The 22891-nt window shown below is 40.7% G+C and overlaps 1 protein-coding gene and 1 long non-coding RNA gene across 9 annotated transcripts in view; one reads left to right on the forward strand and one right to left on the reverse strand.

The window, feature by feature from the left end:
• ift52 (intraflagellar transport 52 homolog (Chlamydomonas)) overlaps positions 1-22891 on the reverse strand; it is a 62614-nt gene that overhangs the window by 28934 nt on the left and 10789 nt on the right. For 5 of the 8 annotated variants that reach the window (XM_069884156.1, XM_069884153.1, XM_069884162.1 and 2 more), the window contains 3 exons: positions 20654-20749; positions 17388-17543; positions 15916-16005 (listed from right to left, as the gene is read on the reverse strand). In XM_069884156.1, the coding sequence (XP_069740257.1) occupies positions 15916-16005; positions 17388-17543; positions 20654-20749 (342 nt within the window). Of the gene's footprint in view, positions 1-15915; positions 16006-17387; positions 17544-20653; positions 20750-21725; positions 21828-21888; positions 21926-22891 lie in introns of those variants that run through there. The other 3 variants (XM_069884158.1, XM_069884159.1, XM_069884155.1) reach the window with 3 other exon arrangements.
• LOC138735775 (uncharacterized) lies at positions 40-17650 on the forward strand. The gene is made up of 3 exons (XR_011339935.1): positions 40-230; positions 11551-11631; positions 17433-17650. It is a non-coding gene; the product is annotated as an uncharacterized lncRNA (long non-coding RNA).

Here is a 22891-nt window from a genome sequence, read left to right on the forward strand (position 1 = left end):
GCCGCGCTTGCATGCTGGGCCGGTCACCCGGCGCCGCGCTTGCATGCTGGGCCGATCACTAGGCGCCGCGCTGCATCCTGGGCCGGTCACCAGGCGCCGCGCTGCATCCTGGGCCGGTCACCAGGCGCCGCGCTGCATCCTGGGCCGGTCTCCATGGAGGGAGAAGCGAAGCCAGAGTGGGACATTACGGTTAGAGTTTTTGGGAACAAAGTGAGGATCACAAAAGACAGGCACGTAGAAAGAACTAAAGCGATATGTCTTTTTTTCTTCCGTACCGAAGATATGTAGTAGAAAAGATTAAGGCGAAATTGCATAGCGGATCCTTTAGCATCTGACTCGGGCAAACGTGCTGCTGAATGAATCCACTGCAACAACGGGCAACTCCGCACAGGGGAAGAGAAATAAGTTCAGAGAGTCGAAAGAATTAGAGAGCTTGCTGTTGTGAGGGATACTGGAATGTTAGGAGTCCAGAGATACTGGAAGCAAGTGCCAATTAAGAATAAAGTATTATGGGTTAACTTAAGGTGAAGGGATACTGGAATGTGAGGAGTCAAGCAAGTGCTCATTAGAGATTAAGTATTATGGGTTAAATCAGGGTGAAGGGATGCTGGAATGAGAGGAAGGGTTGTAAAAGTGTAATAAACTAAGGATCTTCAAAACAGGATAACAAGTAGATAGCTTTAGCAAGTCTTAGGGATTGATTAATGAGTGAAGAACAAAGACATGATACTTCTCTGGCTAACAAGTTTGCAGGAAGACACATAAACTGATAAGTTAGAATCCATGTGGGCAGAATTACCTAATGCTAAACCAATCCAGGAGGCAGAAGAATGTTGGGGGGAAGGTATCTCTGTACTGAAATGAAATGTATAAAAGTTGGGTCAGCACCAGTATCTGTGTGTATTCCCAGGGTAAGGGGAAGCACCCAACTTTGCATTGTTATAATAGTATAATAAAAGTTCTTTGTTCTCAATTTTTGTCTCGAGCAAATTCTGTGAAGGTACTTCTGTTTCTCACACTTTTGGAATAAATTTTTATAAGAACCTGCTGCGCCATGGGCTAGAAAGTGTGATTAAAGACAGTCATGACGGGCCCATGCCTTAAAATGAATTTTGTGGGATCCCTTGCACCCAGGAACTTGGACTAAAAGTATTCTTTAGTCCAAAAGTATTTGCATATTTTAAACAATTATTTATGAAGCAGGTTCATATTTATTGTTCGAGTACATACATGACATCACATACAACCCTGAAAATCTTTAATTTCCCTGCAGGCCAGGTAGAATTACGACTATCGCTCCTGCAAAATAAACTGCACACAATGTACACACATAAACAAATAAATGTAAACAAACTGTGCATTACAGAGAGGGGAAAAAAAGAATAAAGAGCAAAATGAGTCCCTGTTAACGTTGAGTGGGTGGGGAGGGGTTGGAGGAGGGAGGGGAGAAAATGACACTATATTCAAGAGGGAAATGTTTGTGTATATTTTGGTCAGTATGGTTCATAGTGTGAAAAATAAAAAAATTAAATTAAAAAAAATGTCCCTGTTGAGGCGTCTGATGGTGGAGGGGTAGCAGCTGTTCTGAACCTGATGATGTGAGTCTTGTGTCATCCATACCTCTCTCCTGATGATATCAGAGAGAACAGAGTGTACGCTAGGTGGTGTGGATCCTTGGTGATTGCTGCTGCTCTCCGACAGGAACGTTCCCCGTCAATGTCCTCAATGGTGGGGAGAGTACTGTGTCCACTACCTTTTGCAGGCTTTACTCTCAAAGGTATTGGTGTTCCCATACCAGACCATGATGCAACTGGTCAGTACACTTTCCACTAAACAAATGTAGAAATTTGCCAGGGTTTCTGATGTTATACCAAACTTTCGCAAACTCCTGAGGAAGTAGAGAGACTTACGAGCTTTCTTCATGATACCATTAGTGCTATTAATTTGAGACACATAGGAGACTGTAGATGCTGGAATTTGTAGCAACAATCAATCTGCTGGTAGAACTCAGCAGATCAAATAGCAGCAGTTAGAGAAAAAGAATTGTCAACATTTTTGCCTGAATCCTTCATCAAGACTAAGAGGGTAGAGGGAAGAAAGCAGTATGCTGTAAATGTCCTTACATGCTGTAAATTACCTTGATTTGCAATATTAAAGTGACAAGAGCCTCATAAAGCATAAATACCCTGTGGTTCACATGGGCTATCTTGGGCTGAAAAATTGTAAGATTTTTGAAATTTAGGGTAATGATGGTGACCTTCTGGCTCATTATGATTAATGACATTGCTATGTTCTGATGAAATATCATGAACCTGACATTTTAACTAATTTCTCACTCCACAGTCTAAATACTGTCTGCACGTTCAGTTTTTATTTCAGAATTACAGTATATGCAGTTTTTAAATTATTCAGCCACAAATCTGGTGCTTATGCAGCTACTTTTTAAATATGGTGAGGATTTCTGTTCTCACAACTCTGAGCCAAGGTTCCAGGCCCACACCTTGGGAAAAAATAATTTCAACTTCATCAATTACATACATTCCCACCAAGGTATCTTACTGAGATAGTGCAATTTGTCTGCACTTGGCCCATATCCTCAAAACCTTTCCTATCCAAGAAGCCTTGGATAAAATCCATGTAGACTGTTACAACACTGCATTTGTCAATTCTCTCAGCCACCTCTTCAAAAAATGTAATTACATGTATGAGATGAGATTTCCCACCCAAAAAGCCATGTGTTTGTGTTATCAGTTTTAGTTCTTCGAAAAGCAGATAGATCCTGTCTCTCTGAATATTCTCCAGTATGGTACCATCACTGATGTTAGGTTAACTAGGCTGCCGCTCCCTGGCTTGAACTTGTAGCCTTTCTTAAATAAAGGCAAAATATTAGCCACCTTTCAGTCTTCTTGTATATCACCTGTGGCTAAGGAAGATATGAAATGCTGGAGGAACTCAGGGGGTCAGGCAGCTGAAGTGCCAGTTGATGAAGTAGACAAAGATGATGTGGTCAAACAATAATCATGGCTTTTATTAGCAGAAACTCATTGTACAATAATGAAAGACAATAGATGCATATACAGTTATATCTAAGGGGAGTGTCCTTAACAGTAGAGATAATGCACAGCCAATGTTAGTATAGCAAGGCTCGCCAGAGGGGAGACAGGCAGCAAGGAAGGCAAAAAATAGTTGATATTTAGGGCCAAGCTCCTTCATCGAGAAGAGCAAGAAACTGTCAGAAGCCAGAATAAAATGGTGGGGATGGGGTAAAGGAGGACCACATGTGATAGGTGAATACAGGTGTGAATGAAAAGCAATTGAAAAAAAAAGCTAACAGGTAAGGGGCTGAGGAAGATGCACGTTGATAGGAAGAAGAAAGGAAAGGGGTGAGTTGTTTGGGTGACAGGCAGGAAGAGAGGAGTTAGGGGAGGAAGGAGAAGGAATGGGGACAGAGAGATGAGAGAAAGCTTGTTGGTGTGTGAGTTGAAAAAACAAGGGGGAGGTTACTGGAAATTAGAGAAGTTGATGAAGCCATCTGATTGGAAACTACCAAGACAGAATATAAATTTTCCAAATTGCAAGTGGCCTCAACCAGGCAGTATAGTAGGCCTTGGACAGACATCATAATGGGAATGGGTGAAAGTGATTGGTGACTGGGAGATTCATCAGGGATTTCCCCCATTTGCACCCAGTCTTCCCTATGTAGAGGAGGCCACGCTGAGAGCATTGGATGCAAGGAACAGTTCCTGCAAACTTGCAGGTGAGGGAGGAGGTGTGGGTGCTGTCAGATAAATGGTGGGGGAGGACATAAGTGGGAAGGGAGTCATGGAGGGAGCAATCCATATGGATAGTGAAGAGGGTAAATTGGTGATGGAATCCTGTTGAAGGTGGCAGTCATTGGATTCACTTGGTCAGGCCCAAGGTATGTATTCACCTTATGCACCTCAAAACTGCTGTCAACTCCTTTTCAATAATTTTGATATTTAAATTAAAGAGAGTACAAGCTTAGTATACTTAATCTCTGCTTGCATGACAAACCTGTCATTCCAAGTGTCAGTCTGGTGAATCTTCACAAGTGTATTCTCAATCTTCTTCTTTGGCTTGGCTTCGCGGACGAAGATTTATGGAGGGGGTAAAAAGTCCACGTCAGCTGCAGGCTCGTTTGTGGCTGACAAGTCCGATGCGGGACAGGCAGACACGATTGCAGCGGTTGCAAGGGAAAATTGGTTGGTTGGGGTTGGGTGTTGGGTTTTTCCTCCTTTGCCTTTTGTCAGTGAGGTGGGCTCTGCGGTCTTCTTCAAAGGAGGTTGCTGCCCGCCAAACTGTGAGGTGCCAAGATGCACGGTTTGAGGCGTTATCAGCCCACTGGCGGTGGTCAATGTGGCAGGCACCAAGAGATTTCTTTAGGCAGTCCTTGTACCTTTTCTTTGGTGCACCTCTGTCACGGTGGCCAGTGGAGAGCTCGCCATATAACACGATCTTGGGAAGGCGATGGTCCTCCATTCTGGAGACGTGACCCATCCAGCGCAGCTGGATCTTCAGCAGCGTGGACTCGATGCTGTCGACCTCTGCCATCTCGAGTACTTCGACATTAGGGGTGTAAGCGCTCCAATGGATGTTGAGGATGGAGCGGAGACAACGCTGGTGGAAGCGTTCTAGGAGCCGTAGGTGGTGCCGGTAGAGGACCCATGATTCGGAGCCGAACAGGAGTGTGGGTATGACAACGGCTCTGTATACGCTTATCTTTGTGAGGTTTTTCAGTTGGTTGTTTTTCCAGACTCTTTTGTGTAGTCTTCCAAAGGCGCTATTTGCCTTGGCGAGTCTGTTGTCTATCTCATTGTCGATCCTTGCATCTGATGAAATGGTGCAGTCTTGGTAAAGAATGTGGACTGAAATGTTGACTGACTATTTCCACCCATGGATGCTGTATGACCTGCTCAGTTCCTCCAGCAGGTTATTATTCGCAAAGGTATACCCATACTTTATTAAGGAGACCACATATTCAATCTCACTATATAACTTGAGGAAGATATATCTGGTCTTGTACTCAAATCCTCTTGTAATAGAGACCAATATTATTTGTCTTTCTAATTGCTTGCTAAACCTACACATAGAATCATAGAATGTATGTAGGGGCAGAGGCCATTCAGCTTTTCAAACCTATACTGTCATTTGGCATGATCGTAGATGATCATGTGACCTCAATTCCCTATTCCTACTTTCCCTTCATACCCCTTGATCCCTTTAGCCATAAAGACACATTCCACATTCTGCACATTCCAGACTGCTCCCTCTATGACTGGTCCACTCCTCTCTCCCCGCCAATCGTTTCTTTGGGACCTACCCCTATGACCACAGGAGATGCTCCACTTGTGCCCACACCTTCTCCCTCACTCCCATTCGGCCTCCAAACGGTCCTTCCAAGTGAAACTTCACTTGTGAATCTGCAGGGGTCATATACTGCATCTGGTGCTCCAGTTATGGTCTCATCTACATCGGAGAGACTGGATGCAGACTGGAAGATCGCTTTGTTGAGGACCTCAGCTCTATCTGCTGCAATAGCATGGATCTCCCAGTGGCCACCCAGTTCAATTTCCCCTCCCATTCCCTTGTTGACATGTCTGTTCATGGTCTCATGCACTACCAGACTGAGACCACCCGCAAATTAGAGGAACAACACCTCATCTTCTGACTGGGCACCCTTCAACCAGATGGCATTAATATTGATTTCTCTTGCTTTTGTTAAAACCCTCTACCCCACCACCCCACTTCTTCCCCTGTCGCCTTTCCCCAGCTCTGTCTCTCCCTTCCCTGTCTCTTTTTGCACAGACCTGATAAATTCTCACCTCTCACCTTATCAGATCCAATCAACATTTTGTTGGTCTGGATTTCTATCCCAGCTAGCATTATCTGAATGCTGAGATTTCCTGTTTTTGGGTCATTTTGCTTATTCCTTGAAGAAGGGCTCAGGCCCAAAATGTTGGCAATACACTGTATCTTTGTCTTTTATGGATGCTGAAAGACTGGCTGAGCTCCTCCAGCATTTTGTTGTTTTTATAGAACACCTTGAATTGGCTCAGTGTCATCGGCTTTTGGAAAGTAACAACCAGTGCATCTATTATCTCCAATAGCTCTCTCTTTCAAAGCCTTATATTACAGGTTATCAAGTTCTCTGGATCTTTTTGGCTTTCAGAATTGTTTTTTTTATCTTTTTTTAATGCTCATTTTTTGAGCAAATAATGTATACTCAGTCTCTAATCCTCTGTTACATTGAGAAAGTTTATTCCCAATATAATTTTTCCTGTCTCAATTTGTAAAGAACCTATATTAAATTTTGATAATCATTTTGTCAAATCCTATTGTAGAAAGTTGAGTGCATAAATCAGATTTATAATCCAATAGTGTGTCATGGGAATCCTGCATTATCAAAGTTGCTGTCTTTTATAAAAGATTCTATGTTACTTGAAAAACAGGACTCTTCTTGGCATTCGGACCAACATTTATCTCTGAACCAATTCTCTAAAAAGAAGGGCCTCATCAGTTAAGAGTATTTCAATTGTTTTGAAATGCTTTGGGGCAAGAGCAATATCAAAACAAGTTCTTTAGACAAAGTTATGCAGCATTAAAATGATCATAAGTTCTACAGTGAACTTTAATACAAATACAGTATATTAATACAACTGAAATTATGAACAAGGTAGAATATAAAGGAATGACAGTGCAATAACAGATGCAAAGTAAGTAGTACTCTAAAAACTCACAAAATGGTTACATTTTTTGGTGAAATTGAAACTTCAATGAATGAATCTAATTTGCCTGTTATGTTAAAATGCTTGAAATCCAGTTTAACCTTTCGAAATTTGAATTTCTTCAGCCAAAATGATACTGGAGAGTGGTGACTTTTTTGTGATTTCTGGGCAGTGCATAAAACTAACCCTTTCACTGTATCTTGGTGCATGTGACAATAGACAAAGCTCTGAAATCTTAACTTCCACCATCACAATCAATATAAATATCTAATAATCAAGTAAAATGATCAATAATAAATCAATATAGATGGCGGCAGCAGCGGCGGTAGCGTCGGCCCCGGGGGTGACTGTGGCGGCGGCAGCAGCGGCGGTAGTGTCAAGTGTTCCGCACGGAGGCGAGAGGCAGGCCATCACCATGGTTGCGACGGTGGGTTGCCCCTTCCGGGTTCGGCGTCTCCGTGACGTCAGGCGTTGCCGTGCAGGGGAGCCCTCGCTCTCATTGGACGAGAGCTCTGGGGAAGAAGAGTTTGAATGGAATAGTGGCGGTTGAGCTTCACACGAGTCACTGTGTTTGCTGGCGGCCATTTTAGACCTACAGACTGCAGCAAAGTGGCCGTTTTTAAGGCACTTCTGGCACCTGGCTTTTCTTGCTGGGCACTGGGATCTGCTGTGCTTGTCCCTCCCGCAGAAATAACATTTCGGGTTCGCACGGGGCAGGGTAGCAGCAGCCGACAGGCCGTCAGGGGTAGGGTAGAAGGGCACTCTACTCACATCAGAATGTGGGGTCCAGTCCCTAGAGAGCTCGGTGGACTTTAAGGCTGCATCCTCCATTGTGATTGCAATCCGGGCCACGTCCTCTAGTTTTTCTACCCCTTGTTCGAGCAAACACAGCCTCACTTCGTTCGATCGGAGCCCGGCCACATAGGCATCCCGGACGAGGTCGCTAGTGATCTCGGCAGCAGTTTTGTCCACACAGTTACAGTCCTTGCCCAATGCCTTTAATACTTGTAAATATGCCCTGCTGGACTCGCCGGGCTGTTGCTTCCTCGACGCAAGCATGAGCCGGGCATGAACTCTGTTCACCGGTTGATCATACAGTTCCTTCAGTACCTTTATGGCTGCGGTGTAAGTGGTCTCATCCTGGATGTTCTCGTAGACTCTCAAGGACACCATAGACAGCAATGCTGTTAGACGCTGGTTATCCTCCTCTACCTGAATGAATCTCAGGAAGTTTTCAAAGTTCAGCAGCCAGAACTTAAAGGCTTTGAAGGCTGTAGCTGACTGTGGGTCGATATCAAGTTTTTCTGGCCGAGTTAAACGCTCCATCCCTTTCAAAAAAAATTCTTTTTGCTAATAAAATTGTAGAGCTCGTCGAAAGAACCAAAGACTTGTTGATCCAAACCAAGGCTTTTATTAGCAAAAGACCGGAGCTCTTCACAGGTGGCCGACCAGTCCGGAATGATCCGACCTGGCTAGGGACACAACCCTTTAAGGCCCAAACAATAGGTGTGGCTTAGCTCTCAGCCAATCGCTGTAAGCACAGTCTAGATACAGTAACTATATACACTATGTACATTGGTGATAGATCTGTACTATCACAAATATAGATACAGGTCGGTAATAAATAATCAAAATGAACAATTTTATTTGTCATATTCAGCCATTTTATAAAAATCAGGCAAAAGCATTTTCACAAAATGGAGCAATAGAACATGTTTTGAATATGTGTAACCTGTAATGGCAGTGAGTTTATATTTCAAATTTCCTTGGATAGTCAATTCAGTTCCAATCTTCAGTTGATTTGAATGTACCATCTTGGAGTGTTGACTCCAGAGAGTCTTTGCACATAGTAATCCATCCTTAAACAATTGACAAAAAGTTGATGAAATTGCTGCACAAGATTAGGATTCCAAAAATTAGGGGTAACGGATTGAATGGAATAAATGGGTAATTTAGGGGTGTGGTAATGATGCAGTGTTTAAATTTCAAATTAGGATACCAAAGGTATGAACAATCAGCTCTGAGACCTGCACTCAAAAGTTCTCATCATGTTAGCTATGGGATTTTAAATCAGTTAATAACCTGGAGTTTAAAACATGCTGTTGAGTTTCTCCAGCACTTTGGGATATTTCGCTCCTCATCATTTACTGGATTGTTGTAAAAATGCATTTAATTTCCTGTTATCTTTCAGGGATGAAAAAAAAATCCATTGCTCTTCATTGGTTATTACTTGTGATGGCAGACCACGTTGCTGAATCTGAAATGTCCTAGTAAGGACCGTTAGCATTAGACAATGAATATTGGCATAGCCTGTTACACCACTGACCCTGAGTCTAAAATGTATTTAACTACTGAGGTGACGCATAATCAATGCTTGGGCTTGAGCTATTTCCAGTCTATAGAATAGAAAAGCAAAATATTATTAATAGTTGCAAGACTAATATTTTTTGATTATCATGGAAATTTGGTATCCTCCATCATTGATGAAGTTAATTTCTAGACAACCAATTAATTAGGAAGACAAATATTACATTAGCTATTATTGTAAAGATTTTGGAATATAAGAGTAACAATGTTTTGCTGCAAGTTTGTTGGATTTTGATGAGACCTTTTCTAGAGTATGTATTCTTTTGATCTCCTAATTTAAAGAATAATAGATTTGCCTTGGCACCAGTACAATAGAGGGTCATCAGATTGATTCTTGAAATATGAGTGAGACTTTTATGAAAAATATTGAGTATTCAAAAATATTAATTCTGTGTTGTTTGGGAGAATGAGACAATCTCTTGAAACAGAGGCACTGGTCAACATAAATTCTGAGATTCTTGCTGGAGAATCTAGAACATCTGATAATGAATCAGCCTTTTGGACTGAAATGAGAAGACATTTTATTCAAAAGGTTGTGGAATTATCTCTACTTCAGGGGAGTGTAGGAACTAATTTGTTGAAAATGTTCAAGAAATTGATTAAAAGCTTTTGGAACTATGAGATGAGTATCCGACTATGTAGTAATGTTGAAGATCAGACATTTAAATTTAAATTTAGATATACAGCACTGTAATGACCTATTCCGGCCCACAAGCCTCCGCTGCCCAATTATACCCATGTGCTTAATTAACCTAGGTCTTTGGAATATGGGAGGAAACCAGAACATCTGGAGGGTCACTGGGAGAAAGTAAAAAGTCTTTGTAGACAGCACAGGATTTGAACACTGGCAACTGTAATGGAGTTGCATTAATCCGGGAAATGTAATAATATTACATCCCACATCAGTTTCCCCTGTTTCCACGAAACTACTGTATGATTTGTCCAAAATCTAACATACAAGCCAAAAAAATCAACTTTTCAGCTTTCATTTTTTGAATATTTCAGGCATAGATGGATAGATAAATATAGAAAAGCATAAGTATAGATATATAGATGAGCATAGATAACTTTATCATGGATTAGAGTATTATTCGCCACTACTTCAAGCACAGAACATTTAATTCATATTTCTGATACAACATGCTTGGCATTCATAGCAATTCTATAATTGAATTAAAAGCTCTTTTCATTAACTTGGAAGTTCTCAACTCAAGTAAAATTATAATACTGCATTTGTGTGTACTCAATGTGTCCGATAAATCCACCATTTAAAGTAATGAGTAGAAGCACATTAGATATTCAGACATGAGCACTATTATACTGTTAGCTGCATCAAGTAGCACAGTAATGTTTTCAAAGGTGTGATGTGGAAGATATTTTACCTACACATCAAGATTAAGAATTTAAATGTCAAGGTGTCAAGTAGTTGGGATTCAGAAAATCCTTTTTGCAAAGCACAAGATATTCTGTGTTTAAGATTCAAAAAGAGACTATTAAATAACTGATTTTCCAAAGAGAGATAGAGAGTTCTGAGTGCAGAAACTAGCGATAAAGATTGTGTAGATTATGCTTGTTTTAGTTTGAAAAGGTATGCATTTGAATATATGCAGGTTTATACTGATAGGAACAGTTCAGCAGCAAAGTGTATTGCACAGCTGGGTGACGGGAAGGAAATGAAAAAGAATTGCAAATGGAGTACAACATAAAAGCAGATCTCATGCAGAGGTCTGGAACATGAGACCCATATGTTGTCAATGAATCAGTGGGTACACATTTAGCATTGAGGTGACATGGCATATTTGAAAACTAATGCAGGACTGACTGCATGCAATACTGCAAAAGTGAACAACTTATTTTCTAATATATTTTTAATTGTACTGCCAAAAGTTATTTTTAATTCAAAGTATGAATCCATTTCTTGGAAACAATTTTGCTGAAATATTTCAGAATTACTGATGTAATCCTCCCTGTTCCAGTAATATCTATTTGGGTACCATAGTTCAAAAAATATGTAATTAATTTCTCAAATTATCATCTGTAGTAGCATAGGAAAATCCCAAAAATGCATTTGTCGCAGCTGGGCTATTAATCATGGCATCAGGAATGCGCCCAACAGAATTTGGGACAATTTCTTGCGTGAATTCAGGATCAATGTGCTGTAGGTCACCAGGGCCAGCTTGAAATTTAAAAAAAATAGAAATAGACATGTTAAGCTAATTTTCTAATGCTCATATCTGAATTTTTAAAAAAAAATTGTTTTAATGTTTATGTTCTGGGAAAGAAAGGCCTTGGAAACCTTACAAATTATGGGTAGTCAGATATTGGGCAGATTTAACATGAATAAACTTCCTGTAGTGTCCTGTCACACATTTAAAGTCATTGTAAATTATGATCTGTTTCTTTCATAGACTCACAGATTTTTTTCATTAATTTTCAGGATTTCGGGCCCATCCCTAGTTGCCCTTCAGAAGGTGGTAGTGAGATACCTTTTTGAATCGTCTCAGTCTTTCTTTTGAAGGTACTTGCATACAGTGGCATATCTAGGTAAAATAGCACCTATGGCAAGCCCTCCCTTAAAAAAAATCACACATAAAGTTGACAGTGGGACAATTTTCACTCACAATTGAGCTGGCACTAAACGCTGCCTGACATATCCTTCTAAACTTCACACATTGCATAATAATTTATTAGAGTGAACTAGTGGATTAACTCTCAACCGGGGCCCTAGGCTGAGTTTTAGTAAAGGAAAACCACCCTTCCTCTTGCTCCGCCCCAACCACTAACAGAACCCTCGAATGTGAACCACGTTGAGGTTTAATATTCCCAATTGCCAAGATGTGGGACACTCCAGCCCATATTGAAGGGACCCAATCCTTGTATTTATTACCTATTGTTCCCGGCTGGAAACTGCAGCCTCTGCAGGCAAAATGGCTGCTTTCCTTACCCATAATCCCCACGTAGCTGGAACCGCTCTGTGTTTCCCTGGCGCTAGCAGAGCACTTCAGCTGCATGGGGGGGGGGGGGGGGGCGTTATCGGTAATGAAGACGGCCATTGCTCAGTTTACCTGTGCCCAGGGATATGTGAAAATTTCAAATCAAAAATTAGAAATCGCGGACAGAATCCTTTGAATTCTAAAATACAACTTTTTTGTCTTTTCAATTCTATATTCTCCAATATATACACTTTGATTAGGAATGCATTTTAGCAATTTGTTCACTCACAAGATGAACTGTGCCTGTACGATATTTAACCATGTTAAAAAACATTTTTAAAAATTGCTACTTGTTGTTATAAAAAACCTTTTTAACAGGCTGCTCCCCTGAAAATTAACTGCTAGTGCTTGCACTAAGAATCACTGGAAATGAGAGTGTGGACAGTGGTAGCTACAACTCCCCTCCACACACCCAGCACCACGAGTGGGCTGCTCGCATTCACATGGCGCCACGGAGATGCCGAGTCCTTGTCGACAAGAGGGAAAGTGGTAATGCCAGCGACCACCAGGACGCACACACAGAGGTTGGCCTGGCTCTCAGACAGGGAGCAAGAGGCGGCTGCAGCGTGACCAACACTGGAACTAAGGCTGAGCTCTGTGGTGAGACACACACGTGATGGCCCTTGGCCCCTCCATAATCAGCAGCACGCCGGGCTGTGGCACGTGGGGGACGATCGTCAGGGTGAACTCCCTTCACTGGAGTGGCTGGCTAGTCAGAAATGATGCCTGACCTGTATGATTTTGACAAACCTAAGGATTACTTTTTGCTCTGCAAAGTGATCCATCCAATATCAAATATAAAGCTTAATCAGTTGGAAAATTTAAATGAAACTCCAAATGTTCTACAGCAAGATAGAACACCTGTAGTCTTCATGCTTTTTGGCATATTTTCTTTTTTTATTAAGTACACAGAGCAAAAGTGCATATTTTAACAAAGTATCTCAAGAAAAGGCTTAACATGGCCAGGAAGTGCATTGCGGCGGCTTGGAAGTCTGACTCTAGTCTTAGTATTGAACGATGGAACAAGGAAATGCAGAGCTGAGTTCCCCTGGAGAAAATAACTTATAACCTGAGAAATAAATACAGTACCTTTCATAAAATCTGGCACCCATGTATGCACATAGGCACATGGCGGTGATTGGTTTCCCCATTCCTTGCTGCGGCTTCCTCTCCCTCGCACTGATCCCGATCAAGGAAAGTCAGGAATGAATATCGGCCCAGAGGCCGCCCACTGACCTGTGACAATCCCTGCCCCTTATTTATTATTTATTTTCCTGGTGTTAAAGCTTTGCTGTTGTTGGTTGAAGTTGAGTGAGTAGTTTTGTTTTCTGTGTGTGTTGGTGGGGGGGGGGGGGGGGGTCTTGTATATATTTTCATAAAGAAAACGAATATATATGTGTATTTGAATGTGAACTGCCATTATATGACTGTACAAACTTGTGTGAAAATATAAATAAAATATTAAAAAAAGAAAAGGCTTGACACTGCAATAAGTATGGTGTTAGCTTTAGGTGGAAGCTGGACAAATCCAGATCGCCCCGTTGTCCTTGATCGGCAACAAAACTCATTTTCAGTGGGTCCAGTCTTAGACAAAAACCCTTTTACACATTTGAATGTGAATTAAGTCACGTTTATTCCCACGTTCTTTCTGATGTGTCTTTTCCTGGGGGTTGGGGGGGAGGAAATAAACACAAAAGAAATATTCAAGTCAGAGTGGGGCACTCGGAGGGGATTTGCTAAAATCCCACACAAAACTGAAGCTGATCAGTCCTCATACGCCAAGGAAATCTCTCCCTACCACTCCTACTTTCCAAGCCATTGTGCTCAGTGACTTTATAAGGAGTTCTCTTCAAGGTAACTCACTGGAGGTCAAAATCGGTGGAGGCAGATGGAGCATTAAGCGGAAGGGCTTTCACTGCCGATGGATGTGCTGAAGTTGGCCCGGTCGCCGCTGTGTTTCTTGGCGAACCCCCTTGCCAGCGCTTGGGAGAGGGCAGGGGCGCCGGAGATGAGCTATTGGATAGATGGCCACTTTCCGCCGCCCCGAGCACCACAGGGTATCAATTCATGCAAACATAAAACTGGTGCGATTTCCCGGTATGACATTCGGATTGGGAGTTTGGCTTTGCACTGTGATAATGATTTGTGATCTATCTTGTGCCTGTTGATCTATTCATGGCTAGAATTAGCTTTACAATGAGTCTAGTCGATAAACTGCATGGGTCTTAATCGCTCGTTTACACATCAGTTCAACTTGTTGATACAGACACTGGCTTGATTTCCAACAGAAAGCAAAATGTGACAGTGTCATGAAAGAACATCAAACCCATACCTCGAAGTTCTTTTGTCAGATGGAGATTCTTTGTTGGGCACTAGAATTCAATATTGGGCGGATAGGTGAGGACTGTCGCCCATGGCATGTGCCATGGCTGCCATACCCTAGCTATATCTATGCTTGCACAGTTGTGTTGGGGAGAAAGATTCAGGATTTACACAAATGAACTTGAAGAACCAGTGAGACATTTCCAAGTCAGATTGGTGTGCATTTTAAAGGGGAACCTGCAGATGGCCTTGTTTCCATGCCACTGTTGACCATGTCTTTAGTGGGAGAGGTTACAGGTTGGGGTGTTGCAAGGAGAATAGCTTTATTTTGTTCTTAGGTATGACATAACAACAATGGATGATGCCTTTTTGATCTCTCTGGATATTCAGTAAAATCCCCGTTATCCAGAATTAAAGCAACTGACAAAATAAAACCCGCAGAGAAAAATAGGTAAAAAATATAAAAGTTTAAAATTGGTCGTACTAGTGGTTAGTTGGCCATCACGCAACTCGCAATTTCAAGAAACTGAGAAATACACATCCGGGACAGGGTAGCACCCCCCACCCCACCCCATCTAACATTCATTCACCAACCCTGATCTGGCATCTGCTACCCCATAGTTGCTGGATACCAGGGGTTTTACTGTAACTATGTATCAGAAGGAATTATCCATGATTGGAGAAGAATCATATGCTATGCAACTCATATTAGTAGGAAAATATTTTATATTTGCAGAACACCAATAATCATATAAACCACTTACAGCTCAGAACAGGCCAGTTCAGCCCTACTAGTCCATGCCAATATTAATGTTGAAGTGACATCTTTAGCATTGAAGAACTTTTTTTTCCCCAACAGCTATCAGACTTGAACCTCTCCTAACCATAACACTTCTCTAAGATCACAGTTGGTGTAGCAGTTAGTGCAATGCCTTTACAACGCTAGTGATCGGGATGGGGTTCAAATCCCGTGCTGTCTGTAAGGAGTTTGTACATTCTCCCTGTGTCTCCCTGTCCTCAGGAACTCCAGTTTCCTCCCATTGTTCGAAACATACTGGGGTGTGTTCATTAATTGGGGGAAAATTGGGTGGCATGGACTTGTGGGCCAAAATGGCCTGCTACCGTGGTGTATGTCTAAATTTATAATTTAATTTATGGGTTTGCAATTTTTTGCTCTACTGGCAACTGTGAATACTTATTTACTTATTTTTTCTCTTTTGTGATGTTTATATTTAAATTATTGTTAGTGTGCTTTATATAGCTGGGACGCTGCAGAAACTAAAACGATCATTGCATCTGCACATTGTTCCTGTGTAAATGAGGATAAACTTCATTCATTCATGCTGATCAATAACTTGATCTTGGATTCCATCAGTTAAGATTTTGCACTACTGAGCCAGTTTAATTGAAATACTGATTTCTCTATAAACAATCACTGAACACATTTTTAAAAAGAAACCCAAACTAGCATAAACTAAAACACCTACCACATTGGGATTGTATGGTGGGGCAATTCTCTTGTGGTAGAGATCCTCCCAAGTAATTGATGAAAAGAAGACATGTTTTTTGACATCAAGCTGTGAGAACATAGAATTTTTGAATTATAGGCCTTGATACAATTTAGATAATATGCTGAACTTTGCATGTGCTCAATGTAAAAAAAAATTGTATGCTACAGAGAAAACAAGCTACCTGTATATGAGACTCCTACAAAATATTTAGAAGATTAAATGAATACTGCTTGATTTTATTATTCTAAGTGCCGTACAATCTTTTTCTGCTTTTTAATGACCTGAGATTTCCTGGTTGACATTTGTCAGTTTTATGAAAAGTGGATATGTTGCGGGCATATATTAGTTTGGTGTGAATTTTTGAGGGTCTGATAGTCCCTTGCAGTTAACACCAAAAAATGTTTGGACTCATAATGTTTTACAGCACTTTGGCCCAAATTGTCCATGCTGACCGTTGTCTGCTTGAGCTAGACCCATTTACTTGTATTTGCCCCGTATCTCTATAAACCTTTCCTATTTCATGTACGAGTCTAGATGTCCTTTAAATGTCATAATTGAATTCTTCTCTGCAGCTTCTTCTGGCAGCACATTTCACATATCCACCATCTCTGTGTGAAAAGGCTGTTCCTCTTTGTGCAATAGAATAGAAACACTTGCATTGTAGATAGGAATTTCAAAAAGAATGAGGAATAAATTGTGAAAGGGAAGATGAAAATTGTTCACAATATTCTTAAGTATGGTCTAACCAAGGCCAGGAACAATTAGAATCTTTACTCTTGTACTTAAATCCTGTTGCAAACATTTGCATTTATTAATCCCTTGCAGCACCTTTAAATTAACTTTCAGAGATTTGTGCGTGATTTTATCAATCTTCTTCCTCTTCAAGATCTCACTCACATTTCCTTATGTTAAACTGCGTCCACCATCTCCCCATTGTTCCAGCCAACTAAAATCATTTTGAAATTACATGCATTGATTATTATTATTGGTTACTGTTCATAATTTGATATTTTTGGACATTCTGAACTATTCCATACATATCAATCATTTATAAAATTATTTGTACACAGAAGTGTCTCAATCACTCAACTTTATTATGATCTCCAAAAAATGGTATACCACCCAGATATTTGTCAAGTAATATTCTCTAAAAACTCAACTCCATTTTAATATATTCTATTATTCAAAGTAAAAAGACAATGCTGGAGAAACTCAGCAGGCCAAACAGTGTACATTATAGAGCAAATATAAAGATACATAACCAAAGTTTCAGGCTTGAGCCCTTCATCAAGGTGTGAAAAATGTCGGCACGTGCCTGAACAAAATGGTTGGTGGGGGGAAGGGACATTGGCATCCAATGTCCAAAACCACATTACCTGAATCTGATTAGGCCTCTTTCCACAATATTTTCCTTTACACTCAATGCCAAATAATAAATGTACACTCACAAAATCTGCTTGAGCTCCTAATCTTTTCTTTTGATCTTTTTGTAGAAGTCCTGTCAAAATATCACTAGAAGCTGTCGATATGCTCATTGGCAATTGGAGTGGCTTGTGGAGAATGTTGTCATACATTTCAGCTACATTCCGACTGTAGAAGGGTGGCTGTCCATAAAAAAGGGAAATAAAAATTTCTGAGTGCTTCTGTGTCATCCTCAAATCTGTTATATTTGTCTCGTGCAGTTTGTAGAAAGGAAAAAAATAAATGAAAGCTCACTTTTTACTCATAGTTCCTTTCAGATTTGTTATGCAATACAAAAAATGACAAGGATAAGTAGATTCTTAACAACTTTTCATCATCATTACCAACATCATCCTAGCAAACAGAGCAGTTAGAAGCATTCAGATTATTTAATGGACCACTTTACCAAGATTTAGTTGAAGTAACCAAGGAAATAGTTTCTATTAGCTCAAGATTATTCAAAGAGCCAGATTTAAGGCAGTTGATAACTGAGCAAGAGATGCAATAAGCATAACAACCTTTTACAAAATGGTTTAGAAGGACAGTTTGTTGGAATAATAAATATAAATTCAATTGCAGGCTTCCAAATCAAATTGTATAAGACTGTGATAGAACCCAAGTGTAAAAGGATACAGTTGTGGACATAACTGGATATCTCTTTGAAAGAGCCATCATCGAGCCGATGGGCCCCCATTGCTGTACTAATAGTCTAAATCCCTTTGACTTTCCCCCATCTCCATGCTCCATTTCCAGAGCCTCTATATAGCTCAGTGGTTCTCAACTTTTTTCTTTCCACTCACATGCTACTTTAAGTATTCCCTATGCCATAGGTGCTCTGGGATTAGTAAGGGATTGCTTAAGGTGGTATGTGGGTGGAAAGAAAAAGTTTGAAAACTACTGTTTTAATCGTACCTAATTGACTCGATATGTGTATGGTTTCGTAACTCCAAAGGAAATGGGCCAATGACAATTTTTCTCAAGCAAAATATTTCAATAACAATTGGGTCCAGAGCAGTGGTTCTCAACCTTCCCTTCCCACTCACATACCACTTTAATCAATCCCTTACTAATCCCAGAGCACTGATGGCATTGGGACTACTTAAAGTGGTATGTGGGTGGAAAGAAAAAGGTTGAGAACCACTGAATTATAGCTTCCCTATGATTTGATACAGAAATTTAGATACCAGAGTGAGGGTCAAGAGACTGCAGATGCTGAATTCTGGAGCAAAAATCAAAAAGCTAGAGGAACACAGCAGTCATCAGTGGAGGCTAAATTCATCCAGCTATTAGTTTTTTTTCAGACACCAGTGTTCTTCATTAAATTTATTGTTCAGTAAAAGTCAAAGATTATTTCCAATGGTGTGTGAATAGGGAACTAGAAATAGCAAACAAGAAAAACATTTATTTGCTTGTTGATGAAGTTGTCACTACTCAAAAGGCATTCACCACTTGCATTCACTTTATGTTTTAATTTTAGATTTCCAGAATCTGCAGTACTTTGCTTTTGTAAACATTAATTTGATTACCACAGAGACACAGGAGAACTCAGATGCTGAAGAGGGAAGGAGGGAGAAGACGGAGACGGAGGCTGGAAAGTGAAGTAGAGAAAGAACAGGATGTTCGGCAAATGGTTGTCTCCATTTGCTCATCATCCCTTCCTTAACTGGTACCCCTCTTTCCAGGTTCTATCACTATTTTTGTTCCTCACCTGACCCCAACTGCCTAACTTTTGTTCCTTAACTATTTCCTCCTACAAGGCTTTGCTCACCCTTTCCTCTCACCCTCTTTATACTGGATGTCATCCTGCTATGTTTTCACTCCTAATGCAGGTTCTTGACCCAACAGGTCGACCATCCCTTAACCTTCTTGATCCACTGAATTCCTTTAGCAGTTTGTTTATTGCTTGTTTACCACAATTTTGATGTAGATTATGGTTCATAGATTAGAAAATAAATAAAATGGAGGTGGTGCTGGAGATGCTGCAATGGCAGTCCTGCCGCTGGGGCGGATCTGTGGAGACCCCCTGTGGGATACAAATGCCAAATTCGAATGCCATCGGTTCTGTGCAGGCTTTAAACAGCCTGTAAAGGAGCTGAAGGTGATTTATTTTAAAATCCTGTGACCGCAGGGTCTGGCCCAATATGGCAGCACCTATGATTGGCAGTGAGCATGAAGGCAGGGAAGCAGAAGAGTGGCGCAGGGCACCAGAAAATGGGAAGACCAGCCCCCCCCACCCCACCCACTTTGAGAAGAAGAAGCAGAGGAGACAACCTACGGGACCTTGACAATGGTGACAATGGTGGGCTCTGAGACTGAAGAGCATTCAGGTGGGTTGTTGGTGACTTGAGGCGTGGAACCCATGAGGCCTCCGGTTTCAAAACATTCTGTTAAAGGACTCATACTAGGTTGTGGATTGCTGGAGACTGGCTGAAGGGGTTCCACATATCGGAACTGAGATTTGGGAGGGTGCTGGGGGCTTCCTGATCATGTCAGAGGTTTGAAACTGGAGCTCAAGTTGCTGATGGTTTGGACTGAAGGCTGTGTGGCTGCGGAGGATGCTTGAGTGCTGGAGGTGAAACCATGGACAGTTAGTGACTCCGAAGAGAACTCTTTCTCTGGCTGTAAGGGGAACTAAGCAATTTCTGCTGATAGTGAATCTTTCGCTGCCTAATGGTAGTCTAAAGGAAATTATGTGTGGAACCATAGAATACTACAGCACAGAACCAGGCCCTTTCAGCCATTCTAGTCTGTGCCAAACCATTGTTTTTGCCTAGTCCCACTGGCTTACACCTAGTCCATAGTCCTCCATACCTCTGCCATCTATGTACCTGTCCAAATTCTTCTTAAATGTTAAAATTGAGCCTGCATTCACCATCTCAGCTGGAAGCTCATTCCACACTCCCACCACTCTCTGTATGAAGAAGTTCCCCCTCATGTTCCCCCTAAACTTTTCCCCTTTCACCCTTCTGGTTTGTATCTCACTTATCCTCAGTGAAAAAAAGCATATCTACATTGTCTATCTCCCACATAATTTTAAATATCACAATTCAATCTCCACTCAATCTTCTATGTTCCAGGGAATAAAATCCTAACCTGTTTACCTTTCCCTGTAACTCAGTTCCCGAAGTCCGGGCAACATCCTAGTAAATCCTCTCTGCACTCTTTCTATCTTATTGATATCTTTCCTGTAGTTAGATTTTTAAAATGTTTTATTACATGACAATAAAATAATCTTGAAGAATCTATTACTTACCAATCCAATCAACATCTCATAAATAACTGCTCCAAAGCACCACCAGTCAACAGTACGATCATATGGATGTTTTCTTAGTACTTCTGGGGCAAGATACTATGAAATAAAACTGCATTTAGAATGGGTATTTGTAAACTTTTAAATGAAAAACTGAATGAAATGGAACCAAAAAGGAAATTAAATCTGGACAGAATCAAAAAATAAAGCAATAACTAATTAGAAATCAATCCAAAGTTGATAATTGCTTGTGAAAATTTCCAAGCTCCTTGAGAAAATGAGATTTACAATCCTGGTTGTGTATTTCTACCATTCAAGATATAACACATTTTCACTTATGTGATACACATGATAAATGAAAAAAAAAACCCAGACATTTGATAAGATTGATCTTTTGTTTGGAAATGCTTGATATCAGACAAGAACCAGGCAGCACTTTTGGCTAGTGGTTTGTGCAATGTCTTTACAACGCCACCGATTGGGACTGGGGTTCGAATCCCATGCTGTCAGTAAGGAGTTTGCATGTTCTCACTGTGTCTGCATGCATTGTCCCCGGGGGCTCCTGTTTCAAAGCATTTTGTTGACGCAGGTTAATTGGGTGTAAATTGGACGGCATGGACTCGTGGAACGAAATGGCCTGTTAACCATGTTGTAGGTATGTCTAAATTGAAAAAAAAACTCTCGATCCTAATCCTAAAAGAAATAATATCTGAATTATACTTACTTAAAAAATTCTCTTTGCATGTTGAACTAAAAATTCTAAAAAATTCTAAAAATTCTAAAAAATTCTAAAATTCTAAAAATGACCCTTATAGTTGGGTCACATTAAATAAGTGTCTTCTATGGGATGGTATGGGTTAGCGTTATGGTTAGTGCATCATTGTAACAGCGCCAGCGATCAGGGCTGGGGTTCAAATCCCACGCTGTCTGTAAGGAGTTTGTATGTGCTCCCTTTTCTGGGTGGTTTTTCCCCAGGGGCTCAGGTTTCAAAAGGTTCCAGGTTTGTAGGTTAATTGGTGTAATTGTGCGGCATGGGCTAATGGGGCCTGTTTTAAAAATGTAATCACGTACTTACCTCAGGTGTCCCACAGAAAGTAGAAGTAGGGTTCTATTACCTCTTTACAAAGACCAAAATCTGTTAGTACAATATGACCCTAAAGTACAAAAAGTATCGTCATCAACTGGATGCAGTGACTCCTCCTTAAACTTGAAAATACTGGCATATTTGTTTATAATACCTGAGAATCAAGAAGAATGTTTTCAGGCTTTAGATCCCTGGAATACGAAGTGAAATCTAACATTAACTGCAGAGCCTTTGAATTTTAGCACAAAAAAAGATAAAGAATTCTTTGCTGCAAAACTCACCGGTACACAATATTGAGTGAGTGAAAGTATCCTATTGCGCTGGCTAACCTCAGATGCATAAAATCTTGCTCTGGGCTCTGGGAAAGTATGTTCTCGTGGCAAATGGAAGAAGAGCTGCGATTAAAAGTCATACCTGAAAGGACGTAAAATGCTGAATCTTGATTTTGGAAGTCATTCAGCACTGATGGCTTCTGGGTCATTATGGACAATCTGATTACTAGTTATGATACATAAATTGCACCTCATGTAGGAGAGTTTCTTTTCAACATGATGCTTTTGAGAATATTTTGAACTTCAATCAACCAGGTCTAAAACAATATCATTGTTTTATTCCTCCCTCTATTTTGTAACCTTTAACGTAATTCAAATGACAGAGATACTCTGTAAATCGGAATTCTCATTAAAGCTATATTTTAGTTATTCCATTCTGCATTTGCACAAAACCACTCATCCTATTTTGTGGTTTCCACCCTCTCTTTGCCTATCTGTAAGCAACATCTTCAACCATATATTTGTCAACTTTAGATGTAATTATTCTACTGTTCTTTTATCTATTCTCTTTAACCTCCAGCTCATCAACAACTTCATATGCCACCCTCAAGCAGCACATCTTGCCTATCATCTTCATGCTCACTCCAAATTAGGTCCTAGCTCCTCATAACCTCAGTTTTAAAATTCTCACTTCATTGCCTTACTTTTCTCATGTATCTGTAACCTCTATCACTTTGCAACCTTTGTTGGATGATCTTCCTCTCAACCTGGTGTCTTGTGCCTTTCAGCTTAGCTCTGGGATCCCCTGCATAACTCCTCCATTAACTTGATAAAACATGTTCCACAGGTGCATAGTCTTGCCATCACAACTGGGGAAGGCAAATG

Source organism: Narcine bancroftii, chromosome 6 (genome assembly GCF_036971445.1).
Source record: "Narcine bancroftii isolate sNarBan1 chromosome 6, sNarBan1.hap1, whole genome shotgun sequence".
Lineage (NCBI taxonomy): Eukaryota > Metazoa > Chordata > Chondrichthyes > Torpediniformes > Narcinidae > Narcine > Narcine bancroftii.